This window comes from Bombus vosnesenskii, unplaced genomic scaffold, assembly GCF_011952255.1.
Source record: "Bombus vosnesenskii isolate JDL3184/JDL3185 unplaced genomic scaffold, Bvos_JDL3184-5_v1.1 scf7180000013262, whole genome shotgun sequence".
In the NCBI taxonomy this organism is placed as follows: domain Eukaryota; kingdom Metazoa; phylum Arthropoda; class Insecta; order Hymenoptera; family Apidae; genus Bombus; species Bombus vosnesenskii.
In genome coordinates this window covers 325,903-342,693 of record NW_022882922.1, presented here as the reverse complement: position 1 = coordinate 342,693, position 16,791 = coordinate 325,903, and the positions used below count along the sequence as shown (strand labels likewise).

The following is a 16,791-nucleotide window of genomic DNA, read 5'->3' as shown; positions in this document are numbered from 1 at the left end:
TGACATCGGTTTAATGTAGTGGAATTCAGTGTTTTAATTATTTCAATATACTTTCTCAGAAATGCGCGCCTAACAAAAAATTTAGCCTTCCTCGGTGTATGTTGCGACTGAATTCCTGTCATATGGTGCGTCTCAAAGACTCAGTCCCCATATTCAAAGGATTAACGAATGAAGAATAATAGGAGCTCAGTTATAAGTTCATATAATTCGATCCTAAACAATAACTTGTTCGTATAAAGGAAATCATTTTCTATATGTATGTATGATCGACTTTTATTTAATATAAAATGATACGTATTTAAAGATAAACACAACAAATTGTCATTTCAAAACATTCGGCTACTGATTTACAAAAGCCCCATAATCAACCTAATCCTGTGAATACCTAAAACAAAACGTTGTATTTTTTACGTTTCAAATCAGGATTCTGATTTATAAGTAGTATGTAAATACGTCAACTAATACGTTGATTTTATTGCTCGTTATCGCCTTTTTCCTCGTAAAATTTCTCCACCCCTAACATCCATAAAGAATCGTAGCATACTACACGATTAGCTGGATTAATCGCACTTCCACCAAGTATTCCCCTCTCGACGACGTTCCCATCCTCGTGACAGTGAAACACTGGCTGAATTATGCATGCTGTTTCGTTTTCTACCGGTTGGACGCCATTGAAATAGTCCTTAGGCGTCTGGACGGCGCTAATATGAATATTCTACGGATGAAAAACGAGAGAGATTTCCTTGCGCGCAATATTATGCGCCGCCAAGGGAAACAAGACTCGTGAGTAACAAGAAAATAATCAGGGACGTTGTTGCGTGCAACACGTCGCCTCGCGTCGAAAGTTTCATTTCTGTGTATATGCAAATCTAGGTGGCAATTTCAGAGTTCCACGATGGATCGGATTTTACGGGGAATCTTGAAATTCGTTACGGCGAAATGCAATTGATGCTATGCTTCGTTTCGATACATCCAAGTACGCGTAATCAAGATGTGTTTAAAAGTGTGAGAAAGAAGAATATATTTAAAGAACATAATTATATAGAGTAAAATTCAGACAGAGTATGGAATTAAAAATTGATAACTTCAGGAATTTCAATCATTAATTTAATAATTTAGAAAGAGGGATTAAGATATAAAAATCAAATGGGCAGATTTATGCAGTGGTCAAACTTTACATAGTTCCGCAATTTTCCACAGGTTCAATGGAATTATGTAAAGTCGATAATATTGATCATTTCCGTGTAAATAGAGCCGAATCGAAAAGTGAATGCAGATGTTCCAAGTGCATTGCATTCAGACTTGCTGCAACGATCGATAATGTTCACTCGACGACTGCTGATTCTTGACCAACGGATTTGCGTATAGATGATATTTTCCATATGAGCGTTCTGACAACACAAAAGTTAGTTTGTCATTGGTGATATAACAAAGAAGAGAGCGGTTCTTCAGGAAAAAATAAGTCAATTATGTCGTCAATAACGGACTATAGACCGTATATAGTATATTCATTCTTCACATATAATCAAACATATCAAATTTTTTATCTTATTAGAAGATCAAGTTAGACAAGGCGATCAAATAATATATGACAGAAAGATTCTTATAGTGTCATAAATTAAGAAATATATGAATCAAATCAATAGGTAAAATATTTCCAACTAGTAAATGTCAAATATAAATGTCCACTATATTTAAAACATAGCATCATAAATAGAAATGTAGATGTAAAAATATGAAATGTTTAATATATAAATATTAAAGAAGAAGTAGTGCCTTCTAGATTATTTCTGAAGTAGAATATTTATATACAACCCTATTCTTTGTTCTTACATTTCCTTCTTGTATTCATTGTTAAAGTGGTGTTCTTCGTATTAAGGTAATCCTGCAAGAATTCATAGTAAACAGAGAATTCATTAAATATAAAGAAATAATTAAAGAAATAGAAAAGATTAAATGGAATTATATAAAATGAGAAAACGATTACAGGACGACTGGCGTGCTCGTGTCAGAGGTTTAGAACGAGTAGCGTCCGCCTTGCGAACGTCTTCTGCTCTGATCGCGATAGAACCGCGATTAGGATCTCTTTTGCATGCAGTGCTGGGCTGTGAAAGGAGCTGTCGTGTAGCTGCTGCAGGCTTGGCCGTGGCGAAGGTAACTCGCAAATTTGCCCCCTTAAATCAATCTAACTGCTTTACTCATTCCTATGTATTACTTTCTAATTTAACGTACTGTGGCTCACCAATACATCCTCGTCCTGTTACTTGTACATTTCTGTGAGACAAGTGACTGACATATTTATTCCACGTTTTAGTTTTGAAAGTAATATTTTCCCTCATGTGTTTGAAGTATTATTATCAACTAAATTTCTAATTCAGAGAACATTAGTTAAAATTCTTACTTTTGCGTATATAATATTCATGTCTGGTTGAATTCTTTTTGTATTATGTTTTTCTTCTATTATATACATAAACAATAAGTGTCATTCTGCACCTCATGATTTACAAACTCATGGCGATAAAGATATCATATTATAAAATGCTTTGCGATGCACAAAAGCCATATTTACCAGCATGCATTCTTATATACATACATACATATATTGTAATTTCTTATTAATATCGTACAAAAATAATTGTTAATTTGTACCATCTTTTTCAAGAAAAATGTTGGTTAGTATAATTGTGTGGATGATACACGGGCTAAGTGGATTTATCATAGCAATGTACCGCCACGAGTTGCTTGTGTCTGATATAGAACGTCATCTTACTTATGTGCTCTAATACGAGCGATTCGATGACAGTAGATTCATTTAACATCGCTCATACTATGCTATGCTTCTATTTAGTTTGTATTGACAAATTTGAGAACTCATTCTTATTTTATTTTCATTATACTATTTATTATTACAATTATTGTTATTCTTATTTAGAATATCTTAAAAATAGCAATGCTTCTAAAAAGTAAATAATAACGAAGTTACAGTTTGAAACTTTTCTCATGAACTTTAGTGTAATTCTGCATTGTCAAGCATTCTTTAAAGTCTACAGTCTACAGGACTTAAAATATCACCTAGGTCACGAGAAAATATTCTACAGATTGCTTGCTACTTCTGGTCACGTAAACATTGAATGGCACATTGCCATTTGATAAAAATACATCATTTTTGCTTCATGAAATCTATTTTTTTATGAGTGCAAAATGACATTCATACGAAATAAGAAAAAAAAAAGAAAAAATTTCCAGGTTACATTACAAGACCTGTTACTTTATATTATTTAATATTTCATTTGTAAATCTAATATTGGTAAAGCACAACGCAATACTTGTGCTAACTATAAAATTCACATTTGTTCTACTATAATATAGTATGACCTAACAGAGAGCAAATATCGTTAATCAATTTGAAACTACTCCACAGAAATATAAAGTTTTCTTTAAATTAAACTACAAACTTGTACCTATACTAGTAACTGGACCTCCAAGCTTTCTTCACGTCAGTGCTTAGACATTTTAATAATATGCCACTAAATTCTACTTTTTATGGACATGTGTCACGAAATAAAACCGTTGAATCGAGGTTTATTTTTTTCCAATTTCTTATGCTTCCGTCTAAGATTCTTTTTATGGGAAAAGGTTTTTAATCATTTATTGTTATTAGGTAGTCATAGCTGGAGTAAGCGATGAGGCCTTGAGAAAACGTTTGCCACAATTGGCATGGGGTTTAGCGAGACACGGTGGCCCAAGCGCGGCTCAATTGGCCAGGATCACGATGCTTAGGCTCAGACCTGCTCTTCTTCTAGAACAGTTTCTGCAGCCGCAGTGTTTGAATGCAAGAAACGCCAAGGTGAGAATTTTTTGTATTGATTGTCTAATTAAACAACATTATATACAGTTTTACAAATTTAATTAATTTCTATCAAATTTAATTAGAGATTAAACTTTTTTTTTTATTCATTACAGACTAGGGAAAATACCTTACAGTTGTTAATTTTCTCGCTGGTAACGTTTCCAAGTACAGAATTCAAAGTGGATGCAGTGGCTAATAAGGTGGCTAAGATGGTGAGAGATCGACGACGCAGGGTACGACAGGCAGCGCTTGATACTTTGGCTGTATTGGCTCAAATCTATGAGTCCGAGGTACGTATTTTATACTATTCATAAGAGAAACTTTATTTATACTGCATGTACAATGCACAATATTTGAAGAATTTTCAAATTAAATTTTTTCGAGATATTTCTCAATATTCTCACCAAATAGCGCACTAATTTGTCTTTGATGGGACGCACGAATTATTCAAAAACTATTGTTATTCGATTTAGTTCCTTTTTTACGTATTTTAAGTGGTGTAATATAAAAATATCTTTTATATATATTATAATTAAGGAAACGTTAATATAGAATTATTAATCCTATATTCAGGAGGTATTAGCAGCGGGGAAACGTGCATCAGAGGGTCATCATGATGGGGAGGCAATGATGTCTGCCATTAGAGCTCGTCTGGCACGAAAATCTTTGCCTTTAGTCTCTGCTGACGGTCTTGTTATGTATGGTTTGCAAATTTCACCCAACGTTCAAATAGCTACAGGTAAATTATAATTATTTAACATTACCTTTGAATGAAAAATTTTCAAACTTTTACGACATAACTTTTTATTAAAAGTTACTGCAGAAATAAAATTTACATAGACATTTTGATATTTTAAAAGAACAGAATGTAAAATTCCTTTGAATATCCTTTCGATATAGGTATAACATTTAATATATTAATATTGAAAGTTATATGCAAAACTTGATTACATTCGTGTAGGTCCTGATGTCGATTGGATCGTGGCCGGAAGTGGCTCAATCTCACCCAGTATCGGACGTACTAAAGGCCAGGTTATAGCAACGAGGTCAGAAAAGGAAAAACTTGCAAGGTAATTTCCTAAATGATACGAATATAAAGCTAGTATCCATTATTTTCCATTTATGTTTTTTATCATTCTCTTTAATGTCATCATATATCATATATCAAATTAGTAACTAATAGAAAATAGTAAATAATACAAAATTTAGTAAATAATAGAAGATTATAACTGTATTTTCTTTAGAAACGAAAGTGCAAATTACCGTGAAAACCTATGGAGCGACAGACAAAATTTCGTTGCACTTGGAGTCGGTATGCGTTCTAAGCCAGAACAACCTGTTGTATGGCAAATAATTCCAACACAAAATCAGGTAAAATTTCAATATAAATTTCAACAATAACAAATAAAGTACCATACCTAACAAGTAATTATTAGAATTCTTGGATTATATAGATTTAATTCATTTAATTCATAAGAATAGAATAAGAAGGAATGAGAAACTGAATTCCAGCAATTATTAAAAATTTCAATGGATTTATTAGTAAAACATAAACTAAAAAAAGAGACTTTAAGCTCGTTGTTGACGTTCACTCACTTTATTCTGGAACTGCACTTGCAAGAATTTAAATTATGGTGTATAGCTAAATGTATCGTTTTACAATTTTATACTTTTTACCAGTATGTTAAATGCCCTATTAACAAATAAAGAAATGGAATTATCATATGTTACACGATATGTGTGTAGATCATGATTCGCAATATCTATATTAACGATTAATCGTTTCACGTTACTTGTGAATGAATTCAAGACATTGTGTTGAAAATACACATTTTTCTGTTTTTTTATTCGTTTATCGAGTAAGTAGACATGAGAAAATTTATTCGTAGTGTTGGGTTATTTTTAATTCCGTGTAGAAGATCGATGAAAAATAATTCCGGTGATGATCGATTGGCATTATGTCCCATTTGAATCTTACTGATTTATTAGAGATATTTCAGGTTAGTAGTTTAGGTTGCTGTTAATCAAAAATATGTGGACTATTATAATAATAGTTATGACATATTTAAGCTCATAACAATTGTAATAATTTATTAAATACTATAATTTCATATAAGTGTATGTATCTTTTTTCCAGAACATACAGTGTGAAAATGAACTGAATTTGCAAGCAAATCGAAATATAAGCACAAGTATACGAAATGGTATGTATTATAATTCCAATCTTTTAATATTAATTATACATGCTAATGGTTTTGATATTTTTAGGTGAAGCTTTCAATGCAGACGTAAAATCTCGAAATCAAACGAAAATTTCAGGAACTACTAAAGAATCTGCGAATTATCGTAATATCATCGAAAATAATTTTGAAAGAAAGGTAAATTTCATAAAATATATCAATGCACTGTAGTAATAGTAATTATAATGATTTATATCAATTGAACATATATGTTTCAGGAAAACAACAATAAAACGGAATCTAGAATTCCTGTACTCTATACTCGAGAATGTGTACCAAAGTCTAGTGGCCTCCTAATGGATAAATCGTCTAATTCAGAATTAATGAATGTTAATTTAAAGAGGAGACTAAAGGACAGCACAGAAAACTCTAGCGACTGCGCAAATTCTCAAGAAGAAAATGTTAGGTAGTGTATCTTAATTATTATGTTTTTTAATTTATTCAAAGAAATAGAAAAATGCATAACAATTTAACATCTCTTGAATGAGTTAAACTTTGAATGAAGAAAAAGATTGAACACAATTAATGAAATATAAATAGGAGCTGTGGGACTATGTATCATCAAAGAAGAAGAAATCAACAAGAAAAAAGTACAAGTATGCATCATGACAATTATCGATCAGTAAAAAATTTAAATAATGCGAATATAGATAGTAATGTAAGTATTTTTCTCAATTACTAGTATTGGTGATACCATTTAAAATTATATGTACAACAATTATGAACGTGATGAATATTTCAGAATATGGATGAACGTACGAATCAAACATTTTCGGACGGTAACTCTAGAATGTATCAAAAGTTTATGGGAAGAGATCGATATTCAAGGAAATCCGATGTCAAGTCTAAATATCCTCGGTCGAGTTCTATTGAAAGCAATCAGCCTTCACTATCGAGAAATATGCATCAACAAACATTTGTTATGCATAATATGTAAGTGTAATTTATTTCACGAGAATAATAAACAATAATAAATATATATGTAATTTATTTTAGTGAAAATTTAAACTCTTTTTTTTATTTTTCAGCTACAACACATCTTCACATAGAGAGGGACGGTTTGTGGATGAAAATTCCTTTCGACCATTACAAACAGCTCCTGCATTAACATATGGGTATAATAAAATTGAAGAAAATAATGATAAAAATATATCACGGGTACTTATTCATTTTTATCAATATATTTAACACATGAAGTGGCGATAAGGTACTATTAAATGATATGTTTACATTATAGATGAGGTTTCATCGTAAAACGAAAGATGTAGCTGCTCAAAAAATTACGGATGTTGAAGTAATATCATCAGATGCCCAGACTAGTGAATATCTTCCTGCAATATGTCCCGAAACCCCTTACAGAAGAAGATTACGTTCTCTGTCTCCATCCCAATTGTACCACCATCAACACTTGGTTAGAACAGCTTCTCATGAAGTCCATGCATTGTCCATGTTTGATATGTAAGTAATATTTTTATTAATTCTTTTCCTTTTCAAATTAATGCGATCAATAACGTAGAAAATTCCTGGAATATGGTTACGATTCGATAATTGTGACTAAAATGTCACTGCGGGTGGTACAATATCTTTAGTTTACAATTAACGGTGCAATTTTATGGTGGTGCTATCGATAGTCCCGTATTGCTGTCGCTTTTTCTAGTTACTATCTGTTGCCTTCGGCCCCTTAGACCTTAGCAAATGATTATTTCCATACTCACATGCATGACAAATTACTGGCTATAATAATGCTAGGCGTATCGTGCAAACTTTTATAACTTCTTAACTATGCTTCTGGGAAGGCGACAAATGCAGAGTTTCCGTAGTTTTACTATCATAACCGCATTGTATATATATACATATAGTAGCTGAGGGAAAATTTCTTAATGGCATTTCTAAGAACACGACAATTCACTTTTTAAGAGCAGACTTTACAAGGATCATTGAATCGGTGATATCAGCACAAATCTACTCTATTTACACGATCGATTTCATGGCAGGGTGTTGAATTGAAGGTGACTCACAGTTTTATCCTTTGAATCGTCCTTAAATGGCGGCGCTTCCATTCTTGTGACGTTGTATATCTAGCCTTTCCAGATTTTTAGGTCAGCTAAATTTCACTGAAAATGAATGATTATAGTATTTCAAAGTGTAGCAAGCTCAGATTATCTATTATTAGACTACGGATATTTATGCAAATTCATATTTTTATAAATATAATTAAAAAGATATTATTTTATAAAATGATAATACTTGCTTTGATATAATTTTGGTAAATTTTAGCAGCTACAGTGTTTGATTTTAAGAAAACCAATTTTATGTTATAGAAAATGAGCAATAATGCATTGAGGAATACATCCTCGTTCTCGTTTCTGTTTCCCTGATTTACGAACGTCGCGTGAGAGGAAAATTGCGATTGTATTTCGGTTTGAATAACCACGCCACTAAGTGCTATTTACATAACAATTTCAACTCGTTAAGAAGAAATCTCTGCGAATATTGTGTTGCAATTTAGGACGTGGATACCCGAGAAGTTGAAAATATATGTACACATAGAGTGTTACATATATTGCTAGATCATAAGGTAGATCACATTGGTAGATTAATGTGCCGTGTTGGAATTCAAAAACATTCATGATTTAAATTACGAAAGAATTTTATGTTTCAACATTATGCAAATATGTATTATCGCAGATAACCTTTTAGTACTATTATTAACTTACTAACTTCGATATAATTATCAAGGATTTATTTATTAAAATAAAAGCCCTGTATACAATGTTATATGTATATAATGTATTTAATATCAAAATAATAATATCAATATTTTAATTTAAAAAATTGAAAGAAGTGGAAATTTAATTGGGAAAATTAAAAATAAAATGAAAAAGTAATAATTGATTTATCGGAAAGGTTAATAATTAAAGCAAAAAACAAATTCAATAATTTATGATGTGATAACCTTGGTATGATCTTGGGCTTAGTTACGCTTCCTTAAAATGTCTGTAAACAGATCAATTTTTACGGCTCCCAGGGATTAAATATAATCAATACAATTGTATTCTTAATAAAATATTTGAATGGAGAAAATTATATATGAAAAACACTTAAACCAAAAATATTCTACAATAGGTGCTGATAACATATTCATACGGGAAAGGTTCGCAATTGGAAAAGATTAAATTACATAATTATTAGGTCATAAATTCATGTAACATTTCTCTACTTCTCTCATAACATATGCAACCATTGGTACGGTCTCAATAGTAAAATAGTAAAAATAAAAAAAAAATAAATGTTGGAAATGCATTAAAAGAAATAAAGAAATAAGCAAAACTTATAACACAAAAAGAACAGTCTGAAATGTCATAATATAACACTTGTTCATTTTCACTTTTGACGCCTATACCCTCGCGTACGTTTCCACCCCTACGTCTAAGGGGGGTTCTTGTGGTCAGTGTATAGCCATTCAATATGGTATCGCGGGGTTACAAGTGAACCGAGAACCAGAAGGGGAGGTAAGAGTGAAGGGAAGTGGCAGCGGTCAGCGTCGAGACAGCCGACGTTTAACATGAGCACAGTCGTGCATGTGGCGTTATTTGTCGCGTCGTTAGAATTCCCTTTTTGCCCTCTCTCTATTTTGTTCATTTTCATTCTTAAAAACCAGAAAAAAAAATCCATTGAAGGATTTTCACTTTGGTGAAATTTGTTAAAGTGATTTCAAAATGATCCGAAGATTAATAGTTCGCGATTATGTGCTCGAGTGTGGTGTAATTTCAGTTTAACAGTTCAGTTTAATTGCCGCGAAACTACAACGATCGATCGGTGCGTGCGCCATAGATCCAGATAGTTTTCTTCGTAGCTTTGCTTTTTAAATTTCATAAGGAATTTGGTGATGGTAAAAGTTAAAAAAAGTTAAATTCGATATTTATCTTATCTGGTATCAATTTGTATTAGAAAAGTAGTGTTTTGTTATGGATATTTGTTGATTTTTTAATTATCTCAATTCTTCTGTATATTTTTTTTTAATAATTTTCGCCCCTTAGAGTGTACGTGTAATTTGGAACTTAAGTTTCTATTTGGAAATGAAGTTTCTATTGCTAGAGAAATAGGATACTATAGTTTAATAATGTTCTTTACTTCTATTTAATTCGTTATTTTATTTAATATGTTGTTTAATATTATTTAATTTTTTTTGTTTAGTATATTTTGTTAACTGTTAATGAGCTCAAAATTTTCCGCTATATAATTATACATATTTACGTATGCCGTCAGATAAAGAGCGTTCCATAACAGGTTGTTAATCGATCATTCGTTAACCTTAGGAAGATAAACATGAAATGTAGCAGAAGCTCCAGAATAGCATATGAAATTTGAATTGCATATTGTCTAGACACGTAAAATCTACTGCTTCAAAATATCTTCTAACTTCCGCAATTACAAAAGATATTACTATAAACAGAATATACTTAATTTATATTGAAAAAATATTGTATTATATTATTATAATTTTCAAAAGACTACTGACTATTATTCCTAAGGTCTCTCATCAGATGTATAGCCGAACAAAGATTATTTATCGATTGTACTGTATAGATTCGATATAATTTATAATTCACTTGTAATACTATTTTCATGGTAGATCAATAATCAGTTTGTAAATATCTTTGCGTTGGTAAATAAATTACGTTCGAAAGGATTGCTTAAAAATGATATCTTTTCAGGATTTGATATATTTTTTAATTAATAAATGAAAGAATATACAAAGTACTATAATTATTACATTACATGATAATGTGATAGCATAGTAATTAGTTAATGTAGTACAACCCCTTTTGCCATCATCAAATAGTAAACAATTAATATAATACTAAATATCCTATAAAAAATTTTCTATACATTAAATAATACGCAATTTTCTAAAATTATAAAGATAACTTGAATCATTACAACTATTAAACACAAATAAACTAAAGACGTCAGATATATTTGATTAATTGCGCCAAGTGTAGAAGAAATACGAGTGAATCGTGAAAGGTAAAGAATGAGACAAGTTAATAGTGCTAAAATAACTTCGATAAACTACGTAAACAGCGCTAGTGTCATGGCAAGGACTTTCGATCGTGATCGATGAACCATTATCAATCAAAATGATCTTTAAGTACTGTGCTTGGCCTGAAGAAGCCGACAAGGCGACAGTGTTGAAATGCAGAGAGTCGAATTCGATCGAGAAAGATGAGAATTTCAATGAAGAACCTGGTAATCCAAGGAGAAAGGAATATAAAATCGCGAACACTATTCTTCGTTATTGCCCGTGCGCCTTTAGATGTAGGCAACCAGTGGATATCGGAAAGGAAGAGGAAGATTCTATTTCGACAATTGTTACCACTGTTAATACCACTCCTGTAATTCCTTTGAGGTTAAATTCGAGTAATGACACGGTGTATGTTTTCAAAACAAATAAATAAAATATTATAACTATGTAGTACATTATAGCTGTATAGTTTGTGACTCTTTGATATTCATCAAAATAATGTTTTATGCAGAAAAGATAGCCGTGTTGATACGTATAGAAAAATCTATAGTGTATAACGTAGATTATAATAGTATACGATGAATCGGTACAAGTTTTTGTATATTGTACTTTTTATGAATAAAGAAAAAATAATCAACTTTCGTCGTCGAAAATTTTGTTTCAGAGATAAAGCAGTGAACGAAGAAGAATATAATGAAAAAAATAAACATCATTTTCTACCAGACGACCATTTCGGTGTGAAAACAGTAGATGCAATTGAAGCACAATATGAAGGTATTTATAAGGTGTAATAATATTAGATACTAAATAATTAAATAATTAAATAGTTTATAGTAAATTTTGATTAGATAATTAAATAACAATTTTTCAATCGAAATTATGAAATAAATTATATGAATAAATTCTTAAGTTTAAACTATATTATAAAATTATTCATCAAGAAATTTCTTATTCGTGAAAAAGTTGAATTTAACATTTTCTTACATCATCTATAGCCAAACAAATAAATTAGAGTTTGAAAAATGGATTATAAAAACCATTGAAGCGTTCAAGTAAACTTTTAAGCATTAAAAGCGATACATAATAACCTGTGGGACCTGCTGGAACGATCGAAAGTCCACGAACTGGAACGCGAGGTTCTTAACCTCGGACGATGTAATCAATATTTTGCTCGTAACGTTTAAATTACCTAAACGAGCAATTTTTTACTAAAAAAAAAAGAAGTAGGAAAAATCTTCTCTCCTTATAAAGAGCAATCAATATTTTTCTGTCGTAAAGTTTGAAATAATCGTAAATAGGCTAAAATAAAAAAAAGGGAGACTAAATTTCTCTACAGTTTTAAACTTTCAATGCCACTTAAAATACCATTATTAACCATGGAATAATATCTGGTCTCTTTCTTTCTCATTTTTATTTTTAAGTAATGAACTACTTCGTTTCGAGATATAGATGAATCGAAGATAAACATATATAAAGAGAATGGTTTGAGACGTAATTTAGATCGAGATTAGCATAAGATACGCTATGTATGGAAATATCCAGACTGATTCTTGCGTGGATAATATATTTCAGCATTTTTCATTTCATTGCGTGGCACAATATTTGTATGTTGTTTTCTTTCTTTCAGACTATGTCGTGGTTTAATTCGCATAAATATGAATATTCAGCATATCGATTTTGGTATTTAGATCGGAAGTCAGATAAATGAGTCTGCGGTCTAGATATTTGCGCGTTAGCTCATTATTATAATTCTATATTATAAACTTTTTTTTTATTTTATTCAAAATATTGAATTATATTAACACTTAAATTCTGAAATATGTTATTACTATCTATTATTGAATAGCTTGGTCTACTTTTCAGTGGATGACCAAGAACTTTCATCATCAGACGCCTTAGAAAATAACTACCACCAAGATACCGAACAGGACGTACAAGATACTCAAGATGACAGTGATTCCAGATCGTCTACTCCCGATAGACAAAATGTGGACGCTGCATTTGATATTATCAGCGGTCAATCGAGTCCTTCTGGTCGAGACACCGTCGATTTTATTGTAAATATTAATCCTAACAGTATTTCATAATAACCAAAGAAAAGATATTTATTTATTTAAATGTATTGCGAATGAATTATAACATAATTATAAAAATCCTATTTTAGATTACATTGGACCAAAAAAATGGAACTGGAACCGAAGCAACGATTACGTCGATCGACGACGATGGATCCAAAGACTGGAGCAGCGAAGAAGAGCTAAAATTTGGAAGTGAAAGCCGTGTGGTATCCAGAAACTCGGAGCGCGTTAAATATCTCGAAGATAATCAAAACGAGAGCGAATTCAGCACGTCAGATGAAAATGCAAGAACAGATGAAGTGTCGAGCCTCCAAGAAAGATCTATTGTATCCATTTTGACGGCTGAACGAGCGTTAACAAATGAAAGCTTGCAAACATCCAGTGATATTCTGCATTCGGACTTCCAAAATGAAGAGCCATCGCTTTCGAGAATGTCCACCAGTCCTAAAAAATCCAGTCGATCACCAAGTAGAAATTCCGTCGATTTTGAGACATCGAAGTCACCAAGGCGTAATTCTCGAGGCAGTCCGCGTAAATTGGTTGGTTAATAAATATAAAATCATAATTAGATTGCAGACGTTTATGCAACTACGAGTAACTTAAATGTACAAAAATATACAGAATGCATGCATTATATAAAATGTTATAGAAATATATATTATGTAATGATATTTGTCGTGGTTTTCATTTAGAGATCATACAGAAAAATTTGTTTAAATTTCATAGCATCGATTGTAATCTATAAATGAGAGAATTGTCTTTTTTGAACTAAACAATATATTTTGATTAAACTCACTAAAAAGCAATTAGGATCTTAAAAATTCTAAGAGTGTTGTATTATGTTTTTTTCGCAGAGTTTTGAATTGGAAGATAAAGATTCGGCAGATTCGGGTGAAGACAAAACAGTTTCTTCTACGGTGCAGTGCGATTCTATCCAGTTGGAAGAACCAACCCAGTCACGCAGGGGATCGCAATCAGAAGACTCCCCAGCCATCATCATTGCCTCCAGACCTCATTCATCCACTGAGGTTCCCAATTATGTTGAAAGTCATTTAAATAGTGCTATCCAAATAGAAGAAAATGATAATGCCCTCAGAGTAAGCCACTAGAATACAAATAAATATTTTGATTTAAGGTTTTTTGTATTTTCATTGATAATAAAAATACTTCCTTTCAGTTTGTTAATGAATCTAATGAGAATAATAATTTGGAAGATGGACAAAGTAGAGATAGTTCCAGTGAAACGAATACGGAACCAGGAATTTTAAAGATCGAAGTAATATAATTTTCCAAAAACATTTCTTTAAATCTTGAGGACTTTCATTACGAAAAATATATCTATATATATTAAATAATTTTTGTATTTAGAGTCAATCTGTGGAACCAATTGTTACGACTAAACGAAAGCCCTCCAGGGTCCCTCGGGTTGCAGTAAGAGGTCGAAGCAAAGGAAACTCGGAGAAAACGGAAAAGATAAAGCCGACAGTACAACAGTGTTTTGCTCAACTTGAGAATAAAGACTGGTAAATATCACCAAGATAATTAAATAAAGTTAAATTAGAAAAAAAATTTTACATTATTTAAAATTACTATAATCTTAATTTAATTGATTAATGATTAGTATTGTTAATATCCTTCTGCAATATTTAACAGCATATTCAACTTCTAGCCTTTAATGGAACAGCTACAAAAATCTGAATAGATGGGATCAACTGCTATAATTAGATTTTTATTCTACTTTCAGGGAAATTACTATGAAAGGGTTAAAAACTTTGTCCCAGATCGCAAAACAACAACCAGAATACCTGGACGTATGCGCTGCCCCAACGATAAGCCGGCTTTTAGGTCGCCAAATAAAAAGTCTCCGATCGCAAGTGGCGAGAACCGCATGCTTGACAGCTGGCGATATTTTTAGCTCGCAGATTCGTGGCATAGATCAAGTAAATTATCATAGCATTTTTTAAATACATTAATCTCTTCATTCTTCTAATGAGAATTTTTATTTTTGATAGGATTTCGATGATATAGCCGGGTCATTGCTCCACAGGACAGCAGATACCAATCGATTTCTTCGGGCAGACAGTAACGCAGCCTTGGACCGAATGATAGAACATCTTCCACCTCATAAAACGATTGCTGTCATCGTACTACGTGGTGCAAGGTAAACTATTTATCAATTAGTAATATATAGAATTCATAATTTATTCTCATTTATGTATTATTTACTTAGTCATCAAAATGCCATAGTAAGAGCAGCCACGGCTAGATTGTTGGCTTCTATAGTCGATCGGATAGGACCAGAACATACTCTAATTTTACCGAGGGACGTGAAGGATAAGCTACTTTCTACGGGTGCAAAGTTATTAATCGATGGAAATCTCGATACTAGGTAATAACATGTATAAGTTTACTCATAATTTTCATGACTTTGTACCTATCATATTATTAATATTTTTATAAACGATTTTATAGAAACCACGCAAAAAGGATGTTCCGACGTCTTTCACACTGCGAAGGATTTCGAAAAGCTCTAACAGATGCTGTGCCGGAAACAACTTTAAGACATATCGACAAGACCCTGAAAACCCTTTAGTCAACCAATTGGTCGTGTAATCTCGCACGTCGCTTTGCCATCTAGATCTAATTCATCCAACAAAACTGCTTTTTGCGAAAAGTGAAACTGAAGCTATTAATTTGAGTTTCAGTAATATATTCAATACGATCTTCGTGCACGGGGAAAATGATAGGATTTCACGTAGATTATGGAAAAAATTTTCACCTTGTTGGTATTTTTTCCTCCATGCACGAATACGTATTTCTTCCCTGACGTTTAATCGCACGATAGCTATGGACGAAAAGTGGAAGCATGATTGCTCTAGTCGACTGACTTTAACTTTCCAAACATTTTGATACTCTGATGTACATCCGTACATTTCTTTTTTATACCATTGTATAAGCAGTGTACTTAGAAACAAGAGAGAAACTTATTTACATAATGTGGATTTTTAGGATTTTGTTTTCCTGAGCCATTGTCACTTTATAATACGTTTGTGTGTGTCTCTTTCTTTTTGATAAAACTTAAGAGAATCTTCAAGACTTCAGTTTTTAATAAAATGTTTTTTTGCATCTTTTGTTAAGTGAATAGATAGCTGGATAAATTTCAAATATATAGAATTCACATTATGTAAATAATCTGTGCTCAATTATCAAATATAAGCATCATTCTGAAGAAAGAAGAGAACATATTAAAACTAGGATATGTAAAATAATTTTTACTTTTAAACCTAAAAGATGAAGAAATTTAATGTTATATAACATGTTATTTATCAAATAATATTTCACTTTGTAGTCAACAATTCGTTTCAATTAGGTGAAAATTATTTTCAGTAACGCTTGTACTTAAAACATTGTGCCTTAAGAAACCAAAAACTTTTATTATAATTACAAAAGATTTATACAAAGTTATGTTAATGAGAATTACATTTGCATTAATGTAATGTAATAATGATTTACTAAAATCATAATGCTCAATCTATTAATTAGACGAATTATAATTTATAATAATCATTATTGTTTAGTAAAAATATTTATCGG

At 31.4% G+C, this 16,791-nt stretch overlaps 1 protein-coding gene across 3 annotated transcripts in view; it reads left to right on the top strand.

Moving 5' to 3' along the window:
* LOC117242972 overlaps window positions 1–16,791 on the top strand; it is a 28,805-nt gene extending 12,014 nt beyond the window's left edge. Inside the window, exons 4-26 of one of the 3 annotated variants that reach the window (XM_033510053.1) lie at window positions 1,990–2,154; window positions 3,662–3,847; window positions 3,964–4,140; window positions 4,424–4,589; window positions 4,812–4,920; window positions 5,095–5,221; window positions 5,988–6,054; window positions 6,119–6,228; window positions 6,309–6,496; window positions 6,631–6,748; window positions 6,833–7,023; window positions 7,119–7,248; window positions 7,328–7,548; window positions 11,784–11,893; window positions 12,983–13,176; window positions 13,284–13,736; window positions 14,052–14,294; window positions 14,375–14,473; window positions 14,566–14,720; window positions 14,942–15,137; window positions 15,210–15,358; window positions 15,428–15,586; window positions 15,670–16,791. In XM_033510053.1, the coding sequence (XP_033365944.1) occupies window positions 1,990–2,154; window positions 3,662–3,847; window positions 3,964–4,140; window positions 4,424–4,589; window positions 4,812–4,920; window positions 5,095–5,221; window positions 5,988–6,054; window positions 6,119–6,228; window positions 6,309–6,496; window positions 6,631–6,748; window positions 6,833–7,023; window positions 7,119–7,248; window positions 7,328–7,548; window positions 11,784–11,893; window positions 12,983–13,176; window positions 13,284–13,736; window positions 14,052–14,294; window positions 14,375–14,473; window positions 14,566–14,720; window positions 14,942–15,137; window positions 15,210–15,358; window positions 15,428–15,586; window positions 15,670–15,790 (3,834 nt within the window). In that variant the 3' untranslated portion in view covers window positions 15,791–16,791. The remainder of the gene's footprint in view (window positions 1–1,989; window positions 2,155–3,661; window positions 3,848–3,963; window positions 4,141–4,423; window positions 4,590–4,811; window positions 4,921–5,094; window positions 5,222–5,987; window positions 6,055–6,118; window positions 6,229–6,308; window positions 6,497–6,630; window positions 6,749–6,832; window positions 7,024–7,118; window positions 7,249–7,327; window positions 7,549–11,783; window positions 11,894–12,982; window positions 13,177–13,283; window positions 13,737–14,051; window positions 14,295–14,374; window positions 14,474–14,565; window positions 14,721–14,941; window positions 15,138–15,209; window positions 15,359–15,427; window positions 15,587–15,669) is intronic. The other 2 variants (XM_033510061.1, XM_033510068.1) reach the window with 2 other exon arrangements.